Below are 14,371 nucleotides of genomic sequence, written 5' to 3' on the forward strand. Positions count from 1 at the left end.
GTTTATGCATTTGGCCCAGGCTTGTGAATAGTTCATTCGATCTTCATTGAAAAATGGAGGCTCTTATTGACTTTTCTTATATGCAATAATGTCATAACAACTAATAATCCTTGGTATGCGAGGTCTCTGTCCGTCGAACTGATTTTGTATGGACCTTCTATATGGGAGCTTTCCCGTCGGGCAGTGATGAAGGCTTTTCTGATGACTAAGTCTCCTGGCTGGAACTGCCAGATTTTTGCCTTTTTGTTGTAGCTGGAGAAGAGATGTTGCTGATAGGCTGCAATGCGAGTGATAACCTTCTCGCGCTCCTCCTCTGCCAGGTCTAAGTTGGTGGCCATCTCCTTTTCGTTCTGCTCAAGGTTTGACAGTACAATGTTAATACTTGGTACTATGACGTTGGGAGGAATGATTGCCTCAGAACCATACGCTAGGGAAAATGGAGTTTCCCTGAATGCTCACTTTTTGGTGGTGCAATATACCCATAGAACATTGGGGAACTCATCTGGCCACTTCCCTTTTTTTTTTTTTTTTTTTTTTCTCTTTTCTGAAAGGGTTTTCTTGAGGCAGTCGAAGATGGTCTTGTTAGATGCCTCAGCCTGCCCATTACCCTATGGATATCGAGGCATGGACATGCGCTGCTTGATGCCATACTTTTCGAAGAACTATGCCAAATCTTTACCCATAAACTGTGGACCATTGTCAGTGACAATGAAGTGTGGGATGATGAAGTGGCAGATGATGTTCTTCCATATGAAGCACTTTACGTCCATCTGGGTAGTTGTGGTCATGGTTTCAGCTTAGACCCATTTTGTGAAGTAGTCGGCTGCTACGATCATCATGCCTCTGCCCCCAGTAGCAGGTGGCATTGGTCCTACCAAGTTGATCGTCCACTGCATGAATAGCCATGGGCTCGTCTGTGGGTGAAGTTCATTGGCAGGTAATGCGGTCACAGGCTTAAAACGCTGGCAACTGTCGCACCTTTATGCATACTCTTTGGCGTCTTGATGCATGGTTGGCTAATAATAGCTAGCGTTAAGAGTTTTTCGTGCCAAGGAACGGCCAAGTGGTTTCCACAAGCGCCTTCATGGATTGAGCTAAGAATCTTCAAGTTGTTGGGAGGCGATAAGCAGTGAAGATGTGGTCTTGAAAAGGATCTTCGAACAAGGATGCCATTCCACTTGTAGTAATGTGCTGCCTTCATCTGGAGCTTCCTAGACTCCAATCTATCTGCGGGAAGTGTTCCATTGACTATGTAGTCGATGATGGGATCTTGCCAACTCGGACTATGCTAATCTGCACCATCTCGACTGCTGGTTCCTCATCTATGCTCAGCTTTTCCAATTACTAGACTGGGATGGAGCCTGAGCTGATGGTCTAACACAGAGCCTAAGCTTGCCAGTGCGTCTACGTGGGTATTTTCTTTGTGGAACCTAAGTCAATGTGTATGTCTGGAACATCACTAGCTGCTCTCACACCTTTTCGAGGTATTAGGCCATCCTTGGATGCTTTGCTGTGTACCTCCCTAAGGTTTGATTGGTGATCAGTTGGGAATCGAAATATATCGTAAGTTTTTTCACCACTAGGTCTTTTGCCATTCGAAGACCTACTAGTAGGGCTTCATACTCCACTTCATTGTTTGATGCTTTGAAGCTTAAAATGATCGCTTACTCGAGCATCGAGCCGTCTGGGGTAGTAAGAACTAGACCTGCTCCTGATCCTTGATGGTTGGATGATCCATTGACTTACAAACGCCAAAAATCTCTACCCAGTGAGGCAGGTACTGCTATGGAGTGCTCGGCTACCTCTGGGTGCTTTCAGGCTATGTTACTACATCTTTCAAGCTTGGGGTGAATTCTACTATGAAGTCCGACAATGCCTAGGCTTTTATCGCCGTGCGGGGTTCGTATGCGAGGCTGTATTGACCAAATTCCAACACCCACTTTATGACTCGTTGAGAAGTGCCTAGGCTGTGAAGACTGATCGTAATGGGTAATAGGTCATGACGATGACCGGATGCTCTTAAAAGTAGGGTCTGAGTTTCCGAGCTGTAACAACTAGCACCAAAATTAGTTTTTCAGTCTTCGGGTATCTGGTTTTCGATCGAGGGGAGCTTTGGATGTGTAGAATACAGGAAATTGGGCCCTCAACTCTTCTCGTATGAGGGTAGAGCTCACTGCTACTTCTAATACGACCAGATATATGTATAGATTCTCCGCTGCTTCCGGTTTGGATAGTAGTAAAGGTGATGTCAGATATTTCTTCAGGTCCTGAAATGCTTTGTTGCACTCATCATCCCACTTGTCATTCTGCGCCTTTTTGATTGCTTTGAAGAAAGACTTGCATCGGTCGATAGATCGCGAAAGAAAGCGATTGAGTGTGGCCGCTCGTCCTGTCAGACCTTGGATCTCCTTCAGAGTTATGGGTGATTTCATGTCCAGGATCGCTTTGATCTACCTTGAATGAGCCTCAATTCCTCGTTGGGTTACAAGGTACCCTAAGAATCGGCCTGAGGATACGTCAAATGTGCACTTGGCTGGGTTGAGCTTCATGTTGTATTCTCGGAGAATAGCAAAAGTTTCTGCTAAGTTGTAAATGTGGTCAGAATGCTGTTTGCCCTTCACCATGATGTCGTCGATGTAAACTTCCATGGTGGCTCCGATCTGATTCTTGAACATTGTGTTTACGAGTTGCTGGTAGGTTGCTCCTGCATTCTTAAGGCCAAAAGGTATGACCTTATAGCAGTATGTGCCTCGCTCGATCATAAATACGATCGTTTCTTTATCAGGCTTGTGTATGGCAATCTGGTTGTAGCCTAAGTATGCGTCCAAGAAGCTGAACAGCTGGTTCCCAGATGTTGAGTCAACGAGCAGGTCAATTCGAGGAACCAAATAGTAGTTTTTAGGGCATGCCTTGTTGAGGTCGGTGTAATCCACGCATACTTTCCATTTGCCCTTTTCCTTTTTAATTACTAGAATGACGTTGGCCAGCCATGCTAAGTGCGCCACTTCCCTAATAAATCCAACCTTTAGTAACTTGTTGATCTCCGCCTCAATAATCGCTACTCACTTGAGTGCGAAATGTCGCCTTTTTAGGATCATAGGTTTGGCAGCGGAATTGACGTGCAGCTTGTGACAAGTTATCGCTGGATCAATACCGGGCATGTCAAAGAGTGACCATGCGAAGACATCGCGATTTTCCCTAAGGAAAGCCGTGAGCTTTTCCTTCTTTTTTGGGTTTCCATCCTGATTCATCTTCCAGTGCATTGTTGACCTTGATGACATTTTCTTGACCTGCCTGCTGTAATTGCTATTTGGAGGAGGTCGAGTCGCCTTTCTGCACTTCAGCTATTACTTCTAAGACGAAAGATTTCTCCTTTAACTTCTTGAGAACTTGTACAGTGCATCGCCTGGACGTGGCCTGGTTGTCCTTGATTTCTCTGACTGTTCCTTCTAGGATGCGAAATCAGATTTTTTACTACTCGATTGAGGTTATAGCTCCAATCTTCATTAGCCATGGTCGGCCCAATATCCCATTATGGGGAGATAGGTCGCTGACGATCATGAAGATCTGCGATGAAACAATTGGTAGGTTGGTTACATCGAGTGTGACAGTGCCAATGGCAGTTGAGGTTAGTCCATTGAATCCGGTCAAGACTTCTGCTTTACGTTGGATCGTGCTTTCCATGTCCATCTTCTGGATGACTGTTAGTTGTAAGAGGTTGATTGAGCTACCGTTGTCCCCATGACTCTGTCAACGATGGCATGGGCCAGTTGTACAGAAATCACCACGACATTGTCGTGGGGAAAGTCTACTCCCTCAGCGTCCTGCTCAGTGAAGCCAACGATTGGTCCAGGTACAACATCTATGGTTTGAACCAGATTGACCAATCTCGCCTGCTAGAGCTTCCTCTTCGTGAACCAGATTTGTCCAAGTACAACATCTATGGCAAAGATTCCGTTGATTCGGATTGTCTTGGTTGGGGGTTCAGCATCGGCATCTGCTTCCCTCATTGGTGGGGCATTTGGTCTGTCAACATACTGGTCGCACTTGCCTTCCTTTATAAGTTACTCAAGGTACCTTATCCATGTGATGCAATCATTGGCTGTGTGCCCAGGACCTCTGTAGAATGCGCAGTATTTGGTCTGGTTTATCTTAGAGGTGTCGTCCGTTAAAGGTAGCGGCGGCTTGAACCATGGCTTATCCTTGAGGTCGCGAAGGATTTGGCTGACTAGGACTGAGAACCTGGTGCACCTCTTGGGTGTTGCGCCCCTTTTAGCTTGGGTTCGATCCTTGCGTTTCTCACCTAGCTTGCTTTTGTTATCAAGCAGTTTGTTGCTCACCCTTCTTTTGAGTCGATTTCACGTCTTTACGTGGCTTCTGAGAACGTTTTTCTTCATCCCAGAGGGAGTGTTTTTCTGCCAAAGCATAAGAATTTGCCAAGGACAGGTTCTCTCTCATAATTAATTCTCTGAAAAGTAGGTGATCTGCTAAGAGTCCTTAGTGAAAAAGTGGTCAGACCTCTTCTTGATCGAGCGGTAAGACGAATATTCCTTAGTGAAAACCAAGGAAAGTTCATCGAAGTTCTGGATTAAACGTGGTAACAGGGTGTGGAAATAGTCTTGTGCCTCGCCTTGTAGAGTCGTGGCAAAGATCTTGCACTTGAGAGCGTCATTATTGGCGTAGAGGGTCATGGCACTTCAATAGTGCATCAAGTATCTGTCATTTCTACTTCCTTTTGGATTTACGCCTGGTGAGGCAGCGAAGCATCCAGCTGCCCCCGGTGCTAACCTACTGGTCTATGTTGCTCTTCGGCATGTCTTGCTTATTTGTACTGCGGTCGTAGTGCACGTGGTTCTAGCTGTGCTGCTCGCCGCCGCTTCTGGTGGGGGCTACCAATAGAACATGAGTTGGACTGTTCACGTGCTCTTTTCTGTGCGTCATGCGGCTGCCTACTTCATTGCCTCGTAGAAGAATCTCCTTGTGGGCCTAGCCTTGTGTGGACGCTTCTCCCGGAAGGTTTTGAGTGTTTGTCGAAGTTTAGACCCAACCTCGAATGCACACTGACTTATGAGCTAAGTCAGGAATGAATGCTTCTCTGTGTATCTAGGTGGGCAAAGATGTTTCCCCGAGGACCCAAACAAGAGTTGCACTACCTCAACGCTTGGTTCATAGCGGGCTGAGTGGCTCTTTGCCAAGACGTCATTGGAATGAGTCACATTCTTCCGCCCTTGTCCTGCTTCGGGACACCTCATCTCGATACTCTCAAGGAGTTGGTACACCAAAATGGTCTGCTGCGTGATGGGGTTCGTCAAATTGGCGACCTGCTGAGGCAAGTGGTGCTTTCTTGGGGTGTAAGTAACCTTGATTCTATCATAGGACCTGTGGTTAGAATCTGGATCGCTGGAGGTGGCCTCGGTATAGGTTGGGCTGCAGGTCGGGTTATCGGAGTGGGCCACGCGGTGTGTTGGACTGACGCCTGCTCGCCTTGGATCTGCATGGCTGTGGGTTCTCCTAGCTATTAGGTTGCCACATTTTGGCCTATTAGCTGAGTGTCTTGGCCTTGGGGTCGCTGAGCTGTTTGGCTAGCAACAGTTGCCGAATTCTCGGATCGGATTCGGGCTTGCTGTGCAAAAAGACCTGTTACAACATTGGGCTGGGCCTCCTGCCCAGGGACTTGGAAGTGGACCTGGGTCTCTTGCCTAGGGTTTAGTTGCCTAGAGTTTGGTGGGAGTGGTATCGTGGCCTGATGGCATTGCCGCGGCGGCTGGGTCACGGCAAAGGTGGCGCTCTGCTGCGGTAGGGCTCCTCATGCCGTCGTGTTGAGCCTTGAGGATCTTCGTCGTGGGGCTATGTCTTTGTCTCCACTCTCTAATCCAAATCCTTCCACGTATGGGGTTCCATTCGTCGTAGTTTCTAAATTTCGTACCATTGTATCCTTTCTCCGGAATTGTTCAAGAAACTTTTATAGGAAAAATTAATTGATATGACGTGTGAGAAATTCAACGTAATAGAAAATTCAAGAAACTAAAGCGAGAGGCTTTTTCGAGTATTTTGATTCAGCTTTTAATGGAAGCACCAATTTGTGGATGCAAATTTCCGTCGTCTTCAGTTTTGACGAAAATGGACCTGCAAAACAATCAACACCTTTGATCAAAGATCTAAGCCTCACGCGCCCACGAGGTGGGGGGGGGGGTTAGGTCAACAAAGCTTCGATGCCTAAGTTAGTTTCTCTGAGAGAGTAAAGTGTTTAAGGCTTTTTAGGGTTGCAAAAGCCTTTTCAATTTGGTAGAATGTCAGGTATTTATACTGCTAGGGCCGACCATATAGGGTTTAATGGAGAAATATTCTCCAAATATTCCCAAGATATTTAATAGGAGATAATATCTTGAGATAATAGGGTAATAATCCTTAATTGAATTAAATTAGGATTACTTACTTGATTGGAGTCAATCTTCAATTCGGAATGTATTAAAGATAGGATTTGGATAATTAATGTTTTTCTTTAATTCCTTCCCAAGGGCAGGTGAGCTGTGGGCAGTTGGGTTCAACTACTGAATCTTTTAGGGATGTGAGCTGCGCGTGGATGCATTTGAGAAGCCTGCCCATTTCTTGAGGGCAATCTTGTCCTTCTTGAATAAAAGTCCACGTGTCGCCTTTAGAATTTTTGGGATTATTTTAGGCTCAACAATAATGTTGTAACACTGCTATACCTATCTAACAATATATTTCTTAATATTATACTCAAAGGTATTATGGATGTAAATTTCCGCCTTTTTTTTCTTTGACGAAAATGAACCTGTAAAATAATAACACCTAAGATTAAGGCCAAAAGCTTCACGCGCCCACGATCAATAGGGGGCTTTGGCTGAAGAATCTCTGATGCCAAAGTTAGAATTTTGAAAAGAATGTGTTTTGCAGTTTGTAGGTATCAAATGGCTTAGCTTTTTAGTGGGATAATAGGGCTATTTATAGGGAAGTGACAAGCCATACTTGGAGAATAGTTGCTGGCCATATATGGTGGAATTATGTGAATAATTGCAAGATATTATGTGAAATAATACCTTGCAATTAACTTGGCAATTAATCCTAAATTAAATAAGAAAATTGAGAGTTACCTTTTGAATAATGATTTGATGAGGAGTGATGAAAGGGATTTGAATAAATACCATTTTGATCACCTTTGTCTCTTCCTTGATTGAGCCGTTATTGTCCGTTGCATGCATGTGGGAAGCCCGGTGTGCCTCGAGGGTAATTTTTTCCTTTTCACCCAAAAGTCCACATGTCACTTTCATAATTTTCTTGATTATTTTTGGCTCCACAAATGCCCCCACACCTGTTGGGCTGCTCGCAGGAAAGGGCAACAGGTGTAGAGACTTTCCCTTGCTTTAGGAAACATAAGATTGTTTCCTATTCGGATGTAGATTCCCACATTAATTAGAAATTAGATCCTTCTAGGAAAGGGAAATAAATCACTTCTAAAGTCTATTAAAGTCTACCTTAAGTAGATGATAAAACAACTTCTGAGAGCAATTTATTCTACCCTACAAGAGAGAGAAAGCTAGAAGATATTTGTTATCCCTCCCCTAGCAATCTTCTACGCTTAGCCATGCAAATGACCATCTTTCGTTACTATATTCTTACCTTCGTAATTTTTTGGAGCCTCGGGGCTTGAAATTTGGCTCAACGGGGGTCGAGGATGTGTCAAAAAGTGGCTTAGAGGAGTTATGGCATTGTTGCCGTGGGTGGCTTGGTGCAACGGCGGCTCGGTGTGGGCCGAGGTCTGGGTGTAGTGGCGTGGGCAGCAAAGGCGAGTTGGGGCTCGGCTCAGGTCAGGAACTTCTCAGCTTGGGCCGAGGCTGTGGGGCGTTGATCTTTGGGCCGCTAGGCTAGGGCCGATGCAGGAGGGAAGAGAATAAGAGAGACGTGGAGGCGCCAGCCTCTTCTTTTTGGATTAGGTCGCGAGGCCTTTGGGCTGAGAGAATGGCAGTACTTTGCGAGTTGGGTCTCCTGGTGCTCTAGGTTTCTTAGAGTGTAAGGCTGAGAGAGAGATGAGAGCCAGCATAGGCTGGGCTCCCTTGACTACTATCCTTAGGCCGTGGAGCCTGATGCAATTTTTTTTGTGCAGCCGTCTAATGATTCTTCCTTGTATCTTTGTAGAATTTCTTCAAGTATGTCTTTTTCAAGCCATAAGAGTGATGATGGTATGCCTTCGTTGTATCGCCAAGGCGGATCTTTGAGTAAAGTGGGTTACTTCAAGGCTACTCACTTCCAAATTAGCTATGATGACTTATTTAGAGACTTCCCAGAAGCATATAAGTACGCCATTCTGTCTGGGGTACATGCGAAGCATTCCAAGGAGAATAGCAGCCGTGAGTCATGTAGTGGGGCTTGGAAAGCCATCAAGTTTCACCCCTACTACTTTGTGTTGGGATTTACTTTTCCCATGCCGTGTTTCTTCTAAGAAGTGTTTTGCTCAATGAAATGTGCCCCCGCTCAATGTTCTCCAAATGCGATCTGTGTGATGGTAGGATTCCTCAATCTAACCCAATTCTTTGACTTGGATTTGACCATCAACGAATTCTGGTACTTCTTTGATATAGGCCATATTGATGGAGTTGGGGTAGCTACGATCCCCCATAACCTTTTCGATCATTTGACTAGGCTAAGGAGACTTTGGAGATAATTAAAGAGTAGGAGTTTGATTCTTCCCCTGAGCTACGCGTTCATACAATTTTCATCTTCGGTAAGTAGACTACTTAGTCTCTAGGCTGCTTTGTGCTTTTTGTTAAGCCGTTTTCAATTTTTTGTTGACTATCATCCTCTGTTTATGTAGATTTGAAATTTGGTACAACTCCCAAGACTTCTCCAGATATGAAGAAGGTGTATGTTGCTTTAGGTACCCTTGCTGAGTATCATGAATGACGTTGGCTACTTAGTCCTCTTCACGAGGAGATAGGTGGGTTACCCCTGAGAGAGGAAATAAAACAGATCAAGGCAAATGCTTTGGCTCGTCAAATTGCTTTCGTGGAGCTTGTTGTGAATCAAGGTGGAAAGAAGAGATCTTCCCCACTTACTCTAGAGATGCTAATTGAGAAAAAGCTGAAGGCTTCTTCCATTGCTCGTGAAGGTCCACCCGTTGCCGATTGGCTTGTGATTTACTTGACTTATTCCATGGGGAAGAAATGTGAGGCTGCTAGGTATGAACCAGTGACGTCTACTATGCCGAAGGTAACTAGTACGATTGCTGATAGGATTACTCAGCGTAGAGGTTCTATCATGCCCTTAGTGTCGAAATCTGTGCCAAAACATTTGTTGAGAACTAAGTCTGGTTCACCTTTGGAAATGCTTGCTACTATGAAGAGCAATAAGGTGGACTTTGCTGCTAAAGTGGCACCAAGGCCTATTCCACATGCTGCTAAAACTAGTTCGCCTGCTGAAAAAGAGAAAATTGCTCGAGTGGGCAGTTGTGAGAAAATTGCTCTGTGCGCTTTTGAAGCTAGATTTTCTTAAAGACATGGACGCGTGTGCCAAACTTGTTGATGGTGTTATAGGGATTATTTGCCCAAGTTCATTTGCAAAGCATACAACCCGATATAGAATGATAGCTCTGTTTACTAGGATACAGAAAACGACAATTCTAGCAGTCGAGTCTATCCTCCTTGACCAAGAGGATACCAAGGCTGCCAAGGAATAACAAAGACTATGGTAGCTGAAGCTTATTCTTCTGCTAGAAGATCAAGAGGTTAGAGTGTGAGCTCGTCGCTTTGAAGGGGTCCAATATCTCTGCCCCCACTTCTCTGCAACTTAAGACCGCTAGCCAGGAGATCGTTGACTTGAAGACTAGGCTTAACCTAATCCAAGTTAAGTATGAAAGAGCAAAGAAGAAGATTAGATGTTACATAACTCATATTCAAGATCTTAAGCGTGCTATTTCTGAGCTTCATTCTACTACTTATGCAAAGGATGAAAAGTTGATTGTAGCTTATAATCAAATGATACATTTCAAAAAGGTCGTTGATAGGGTTGAACCCCAAGTGTTAGAACTCTAAGGTGCACTAGAGATCAACGAAAATTTGAAGAACGAAATGGATGAGTTGTAACGCGTCCGTGTTGGTCTACTTGAGGAGAACGAGTAGATAAAGGGTGAGAAAGTTGGGCTCGAGGCTTCGCTTGTTTAGAGTCATGTCGATTTCTACAAGCTAGGTTATGTAGAACATCTCTTTGGTAAGCTGTCTAACTTTGAGTTTGCTAGGAAAGACTTTGAAACCTTCTCTATTTCTCCGAAAAACTTGCTTGCCTTTACTTTTGAGGCTTCCATTGGTGAAGTAATTAGAGAAGTTGGTGCCCAGGCTGGGGCAGCCCGGGGTGAAGCACTGGATAAAGTTGTTACTGAGAGCGTTGCAGCTGCTGAAGGTGTGGTGACCGAGTAGTCATGGGATGTCCAAGCTGCTAAACAGTAATCTTCTAGGTAGCCTTTAGGATTTTCTTTGTTTTCCTTGTTGCTTTTTTTCTTTGTCTTCTAGGTAGCTATAGGTATTGGTGTTGAACTTTTGCAAAATTGTTAAACATAGGGTCAACAGCCATACGCCTTACCTACAGAAGTAGACGAGTCCGCGTAACCACTTGGCTGTTAACCTTAGCTTTTTTCAATCCTTCGAGTTGTGTGGCCTGCATCATAACATACTAAAGATTTTTGGGTTATGAAATTCTCTTACCTTTCGTATCATAAGTACGCGGTTGTATGACATTTCATAAGTAAAGGTTCGAGAGAACTCCTTGCTCTTTATGTAACCAATTACGTGGGTTGCGTAGCAAGTATCATGACAATGTAGGAATTAGTGTAGATCTGAACGATCATTCCACGCTTGGCAAAGTGAAATTTATCGACTACGTAACATGTCGGCAGTGAATAGAGCTTCGTGTATGCACGCTTACTGTTTAACTTTTCACAAAAATGTGTGGTTGTATAAGTTTAGCGTGGCTTATTGCTTGAATGGCAATCTATAGGCAGTCTTCTGGAAGTCGTAGGCTACCTTAGTGCACTCAATAACAACTTTAGGGTTCCAGGTTAGCCATCCATAGGGTGTACTGCGTAATGTGTCACCTCTCTCTCTCTAAGGCCCGGTTCCCCATGGATTAGGCCAAGAGACCAAAAATCCATCAGTTAGCTAAGCCTTAAAAAGACCATTGTGGCTACTTCTAGGAATCACAGTGCAAACAATTGTGCACCTAGTTACACCAAGGCAGCCCGACTCATCCACGTTTGGATATTCGAAGTGTACAGTTTATCCTCCCGCATCGGAGAGCAAACCCATGCGGATGTCGAGGAATTGGTTTACCCTATTGCACTAGACATTATGGTTAGTCTCCAAAGGGTGCAACTCCTACGTTAAGTCGCTAAGAAAGGCGCGATCTTCTTTTGAAGTGCAGGAGTGACCAGTTATTGTAAGCATACAGCCGAGCCAAGTTTTAAATTACTTATGAATTCCTCATTGAAAAATGAGTGAAATGAATGAAACTTAGTTGTAAGATAGGAACTACATAATAACTGGATAGTCCTCGGCTAACAAGGTGGTGCTCGTCGAGCTGTGGCTTTGATATAGCGGGAGGTCACGCATGGTTCTTCCTTAGATTGTAGGCATTCCATTACTTTTCAATCTCCTTGTCGTTCATGGTGGGGAGGGAGTAATTACTCTTGCCACCTACTTTACTGATTTTGTACGAACCTTCCTAAATGGAATCCATCTGTTTGGAGTCTTCTCTGTGGGCAATGATTAAGGTTTTTCTTAGGACTAAATTTCCAGGTTAAAACTGCCGATCTTGGCCTTTTTGTTGTAGCTAGAGAGGAGCTGCTGCTGGTAAATTGCGATGCGGGTAGTGACTTTCTCGCGTTTCTCCTCTGCCAGATCTAAGTTTGTGGCCATCTTCTTTTTGTTCTGCTCGATGCTTGGCAGTAGAGTGCTGATACTTGGCATGATAACATTGGGAAAAATGATTGCTTTTGAACGAAATGCCAAAGAGAAATGAGTCTCACCGGTTACTCGTCGTTTTGTTGTGCGATACTCCCATAGACATCCAAGAAGTTCTTAAGGTAGTCGAGAATCGTCTTGTTTGATTCTTCAGCCTACCCATTTCCTTGGGGATACCTCGGCGTGGATATATGTTGTTTGATGCCATATTTCTAGAAGAACTTCACCAAATCTTTACCTGTGAATTGCGGGTCGTTGTCTGTGAAGATGGACTGAGGGATGCTAAATCAACAGATGATGTTCCTCCATATGAAGCGTTCTATATCCGTCTGAGTTGTGGTTGTCATGGGCTCTGCTTCCACCCATTTGGTGAAATAGTCAATTGTCACGATCATTATGCATTTGCCCCTGATACGGGGTGACATTGGCCTTACCAGGTCAATTGCCCACTATATGAACTACTAAGGACTTGTTTACGGGTGTAGTTTGCTCATAGGCAATACTGGTGCAGGCTTGTAACATTGGCAGCGGTCACACCTATATACTAATTCCTTAACGTTTTGATGCATAGTAGGCCAGTAATAACTTGTGTTAGAAGCCTTTTGTGCTAAGAATCGACCTTCAGAGTGATTTCCACAAATGCCTTCATGGATTGAACTTAGAATTTTTAGGTCATCGGGAAGCGTTAGGCAGAGGAGATGTGGGTATGATCTTCGGACGAGAATGTCGTTCCACATGTACTAGCATACTGCCTTTGTTTGGAGCTTTCTAGACTCCAATCTTTCCATGGGGAATATACCATTGACCAGGTAGTCTATAATGGAATCTTGCCAGTTTGGAGTTGTACTAACCTGTGACACCTCAGCTATTGGCTCTACCTCTATGCTTAGTTTATCCAGATACTCCACCAAAATAGAGCATTTGAGTTGGTGGTCGAGGACTGAGCCTAGAACAGCTAGCGCATCCATGTGAGCATTGTCTGCCTGCGGAACTTGAGTGAAGGTGTAAGTCTGAAACGCCTCAAGCTAGTTTCGTACCTTCTCTAGGTATTGCGCCATTTTTGGATGTTTTTTCATGTACTCCTCAGTAGTCTAGCTGGTGATTAGCTAGGAATCAGAATGAATTGCAAACTTTTTCACCACCAAGTCTTTTGCCATTTGGAGGCTTGCTAGTAAGGCTTCGTACACTGCTTCGTTGTTGGATGCTTTGAAGCCTAAAGTGATTGTCTGTTGAAGCATCAAACTGTCAAGGTGACAAGGATCGCGCCTGCCCCTTAGCCCTTGTAGTTAGATGCACCGTCGACGTGCAAATGCCAGAAATCTCTATCGGGTGAAGCAGGCGAGTTAGGGCATGCTCGGCTGCCTCCGGAGCATCATTGGGTCGCTTTGTTGCGTCGCCTAGGTTAGGCGTGAATTCTACTATGAAGTCAGCCAAGGCTTGGGCATTTACTGCCGTGTAGAGTCAGAAAACTAAGAAGTATTGGCCAAGTTCCAACACCCATTTCATTACTCGTTGAGAAGCATTTGGACCATGTAGGATTGATCGTAAAGGATACTGAGTCATGATGATAATTGTATGAGCTTGAAAATATGTTTGAGCTTTCGAGCCACAATAACTAGAGCCAAAATACATGGTCCAAGTACTTCTCGCATGAGGGAAAAGCTCATCGCTACTTCCAAGACTGCCAAGTAGATGTTGTGCTCGATGTCTTCTTGGGGTTTCCATCACGTCTCGTTTGCTGGCGTATTGATCTAGACACCATCTTTCCAAGTCCATCTTCTGAAGTACTAAGAGATGAAGTAGATTGACCGCACTTCCATTGTCAACCATTATTCTATTGATTATAGTGTAGGCTAGTTGGATAGATATTACTAGTGCATCGTCATATGAGAAGTCGACGCTTTCAGCACCCTGCTCGGTGAAGCCAACAATGGGTCTAAATTGGGTGTTAACTGCCTGGACTTGAGATACTAATAGAGCTTGTTGGATCTTCCTTTTCTTAAAGTTGTTGGTGGCCCCCAACTGCTCAGATTCAGCGCATATGCCATTGATACAGATTGTCTTTGTCGGTGTTTGCATTTCTTCTAGGATATGCAGTTGGCTTGTCCAAGTATCTATCGACCTTGCCTTCTTTCACCAGCTTCTTTAGGTAATTCCTCCAAGTGTAGCAGTCATCAGTTGTGCGACCGTGACCTTGATGGAATGTGCAATATTTGGTATGGTCCAACTTGGAAGTATCTCATTTTGATTGCTTTGGCAAGTTGAACCAAGGTTCGCTCTTGATGTTGCGAAAGATTTAGTGGATTGGGATCGAGAACTTGGAGTATTTCTTGGGTGTCAAGTCTTCATTAGTAGGGGATCGGTCCCTGCGCTTGGCCTCCTACCTGTTTTTGTTGTTGCAC

At 44.4% G+C, this 14,371-nt stretch overlaps 1 protein-coding gene and 1 pseudogene across 1 annotated transcript; one reads left to right on the top strand and one right to left on the bottom strand.

Moving 5' to 3' along the window:
• Positions 1-2,066: 2,066 nt before the first annotated feature.
• LOC148699240 (uncharacterized) lies at positions 2,067-2,432 on the bottom strand. Its single transcript, XM_088693870.1, has one exon. The coding sequence runs from the start codon at positions 2,430-2,432 to the stop codon at positions 2,067-2,069; it is 366 nt and encodes a 121-aa protein (XP_088549996.1).
• A 7,082-nt stretch (positions 2,433-9,514) lies between these two features.
• On the top strand, positions 9,515-10,100 carry LOC148699241 (uncharacterized; annotated as a pseudogene).
• Positions 10,101-14,371: the final 4,271 nt, after the last annotated feature.

Source organism: Pyrus communis, chromosome 1 (genome assembly GCF_041283825.1).
Source record: "Pyrus communis isolate YQ-2024b chromosome 1, ASM4128382v1, whole genome shotgun sequence".
Classification (NCBI taxonomy): Eukaryota; Viridiplantae; Streptophyta; class Magnoliopsida; order Rosales; family Rosaceae; genus Pyrus; species Pyrus communis.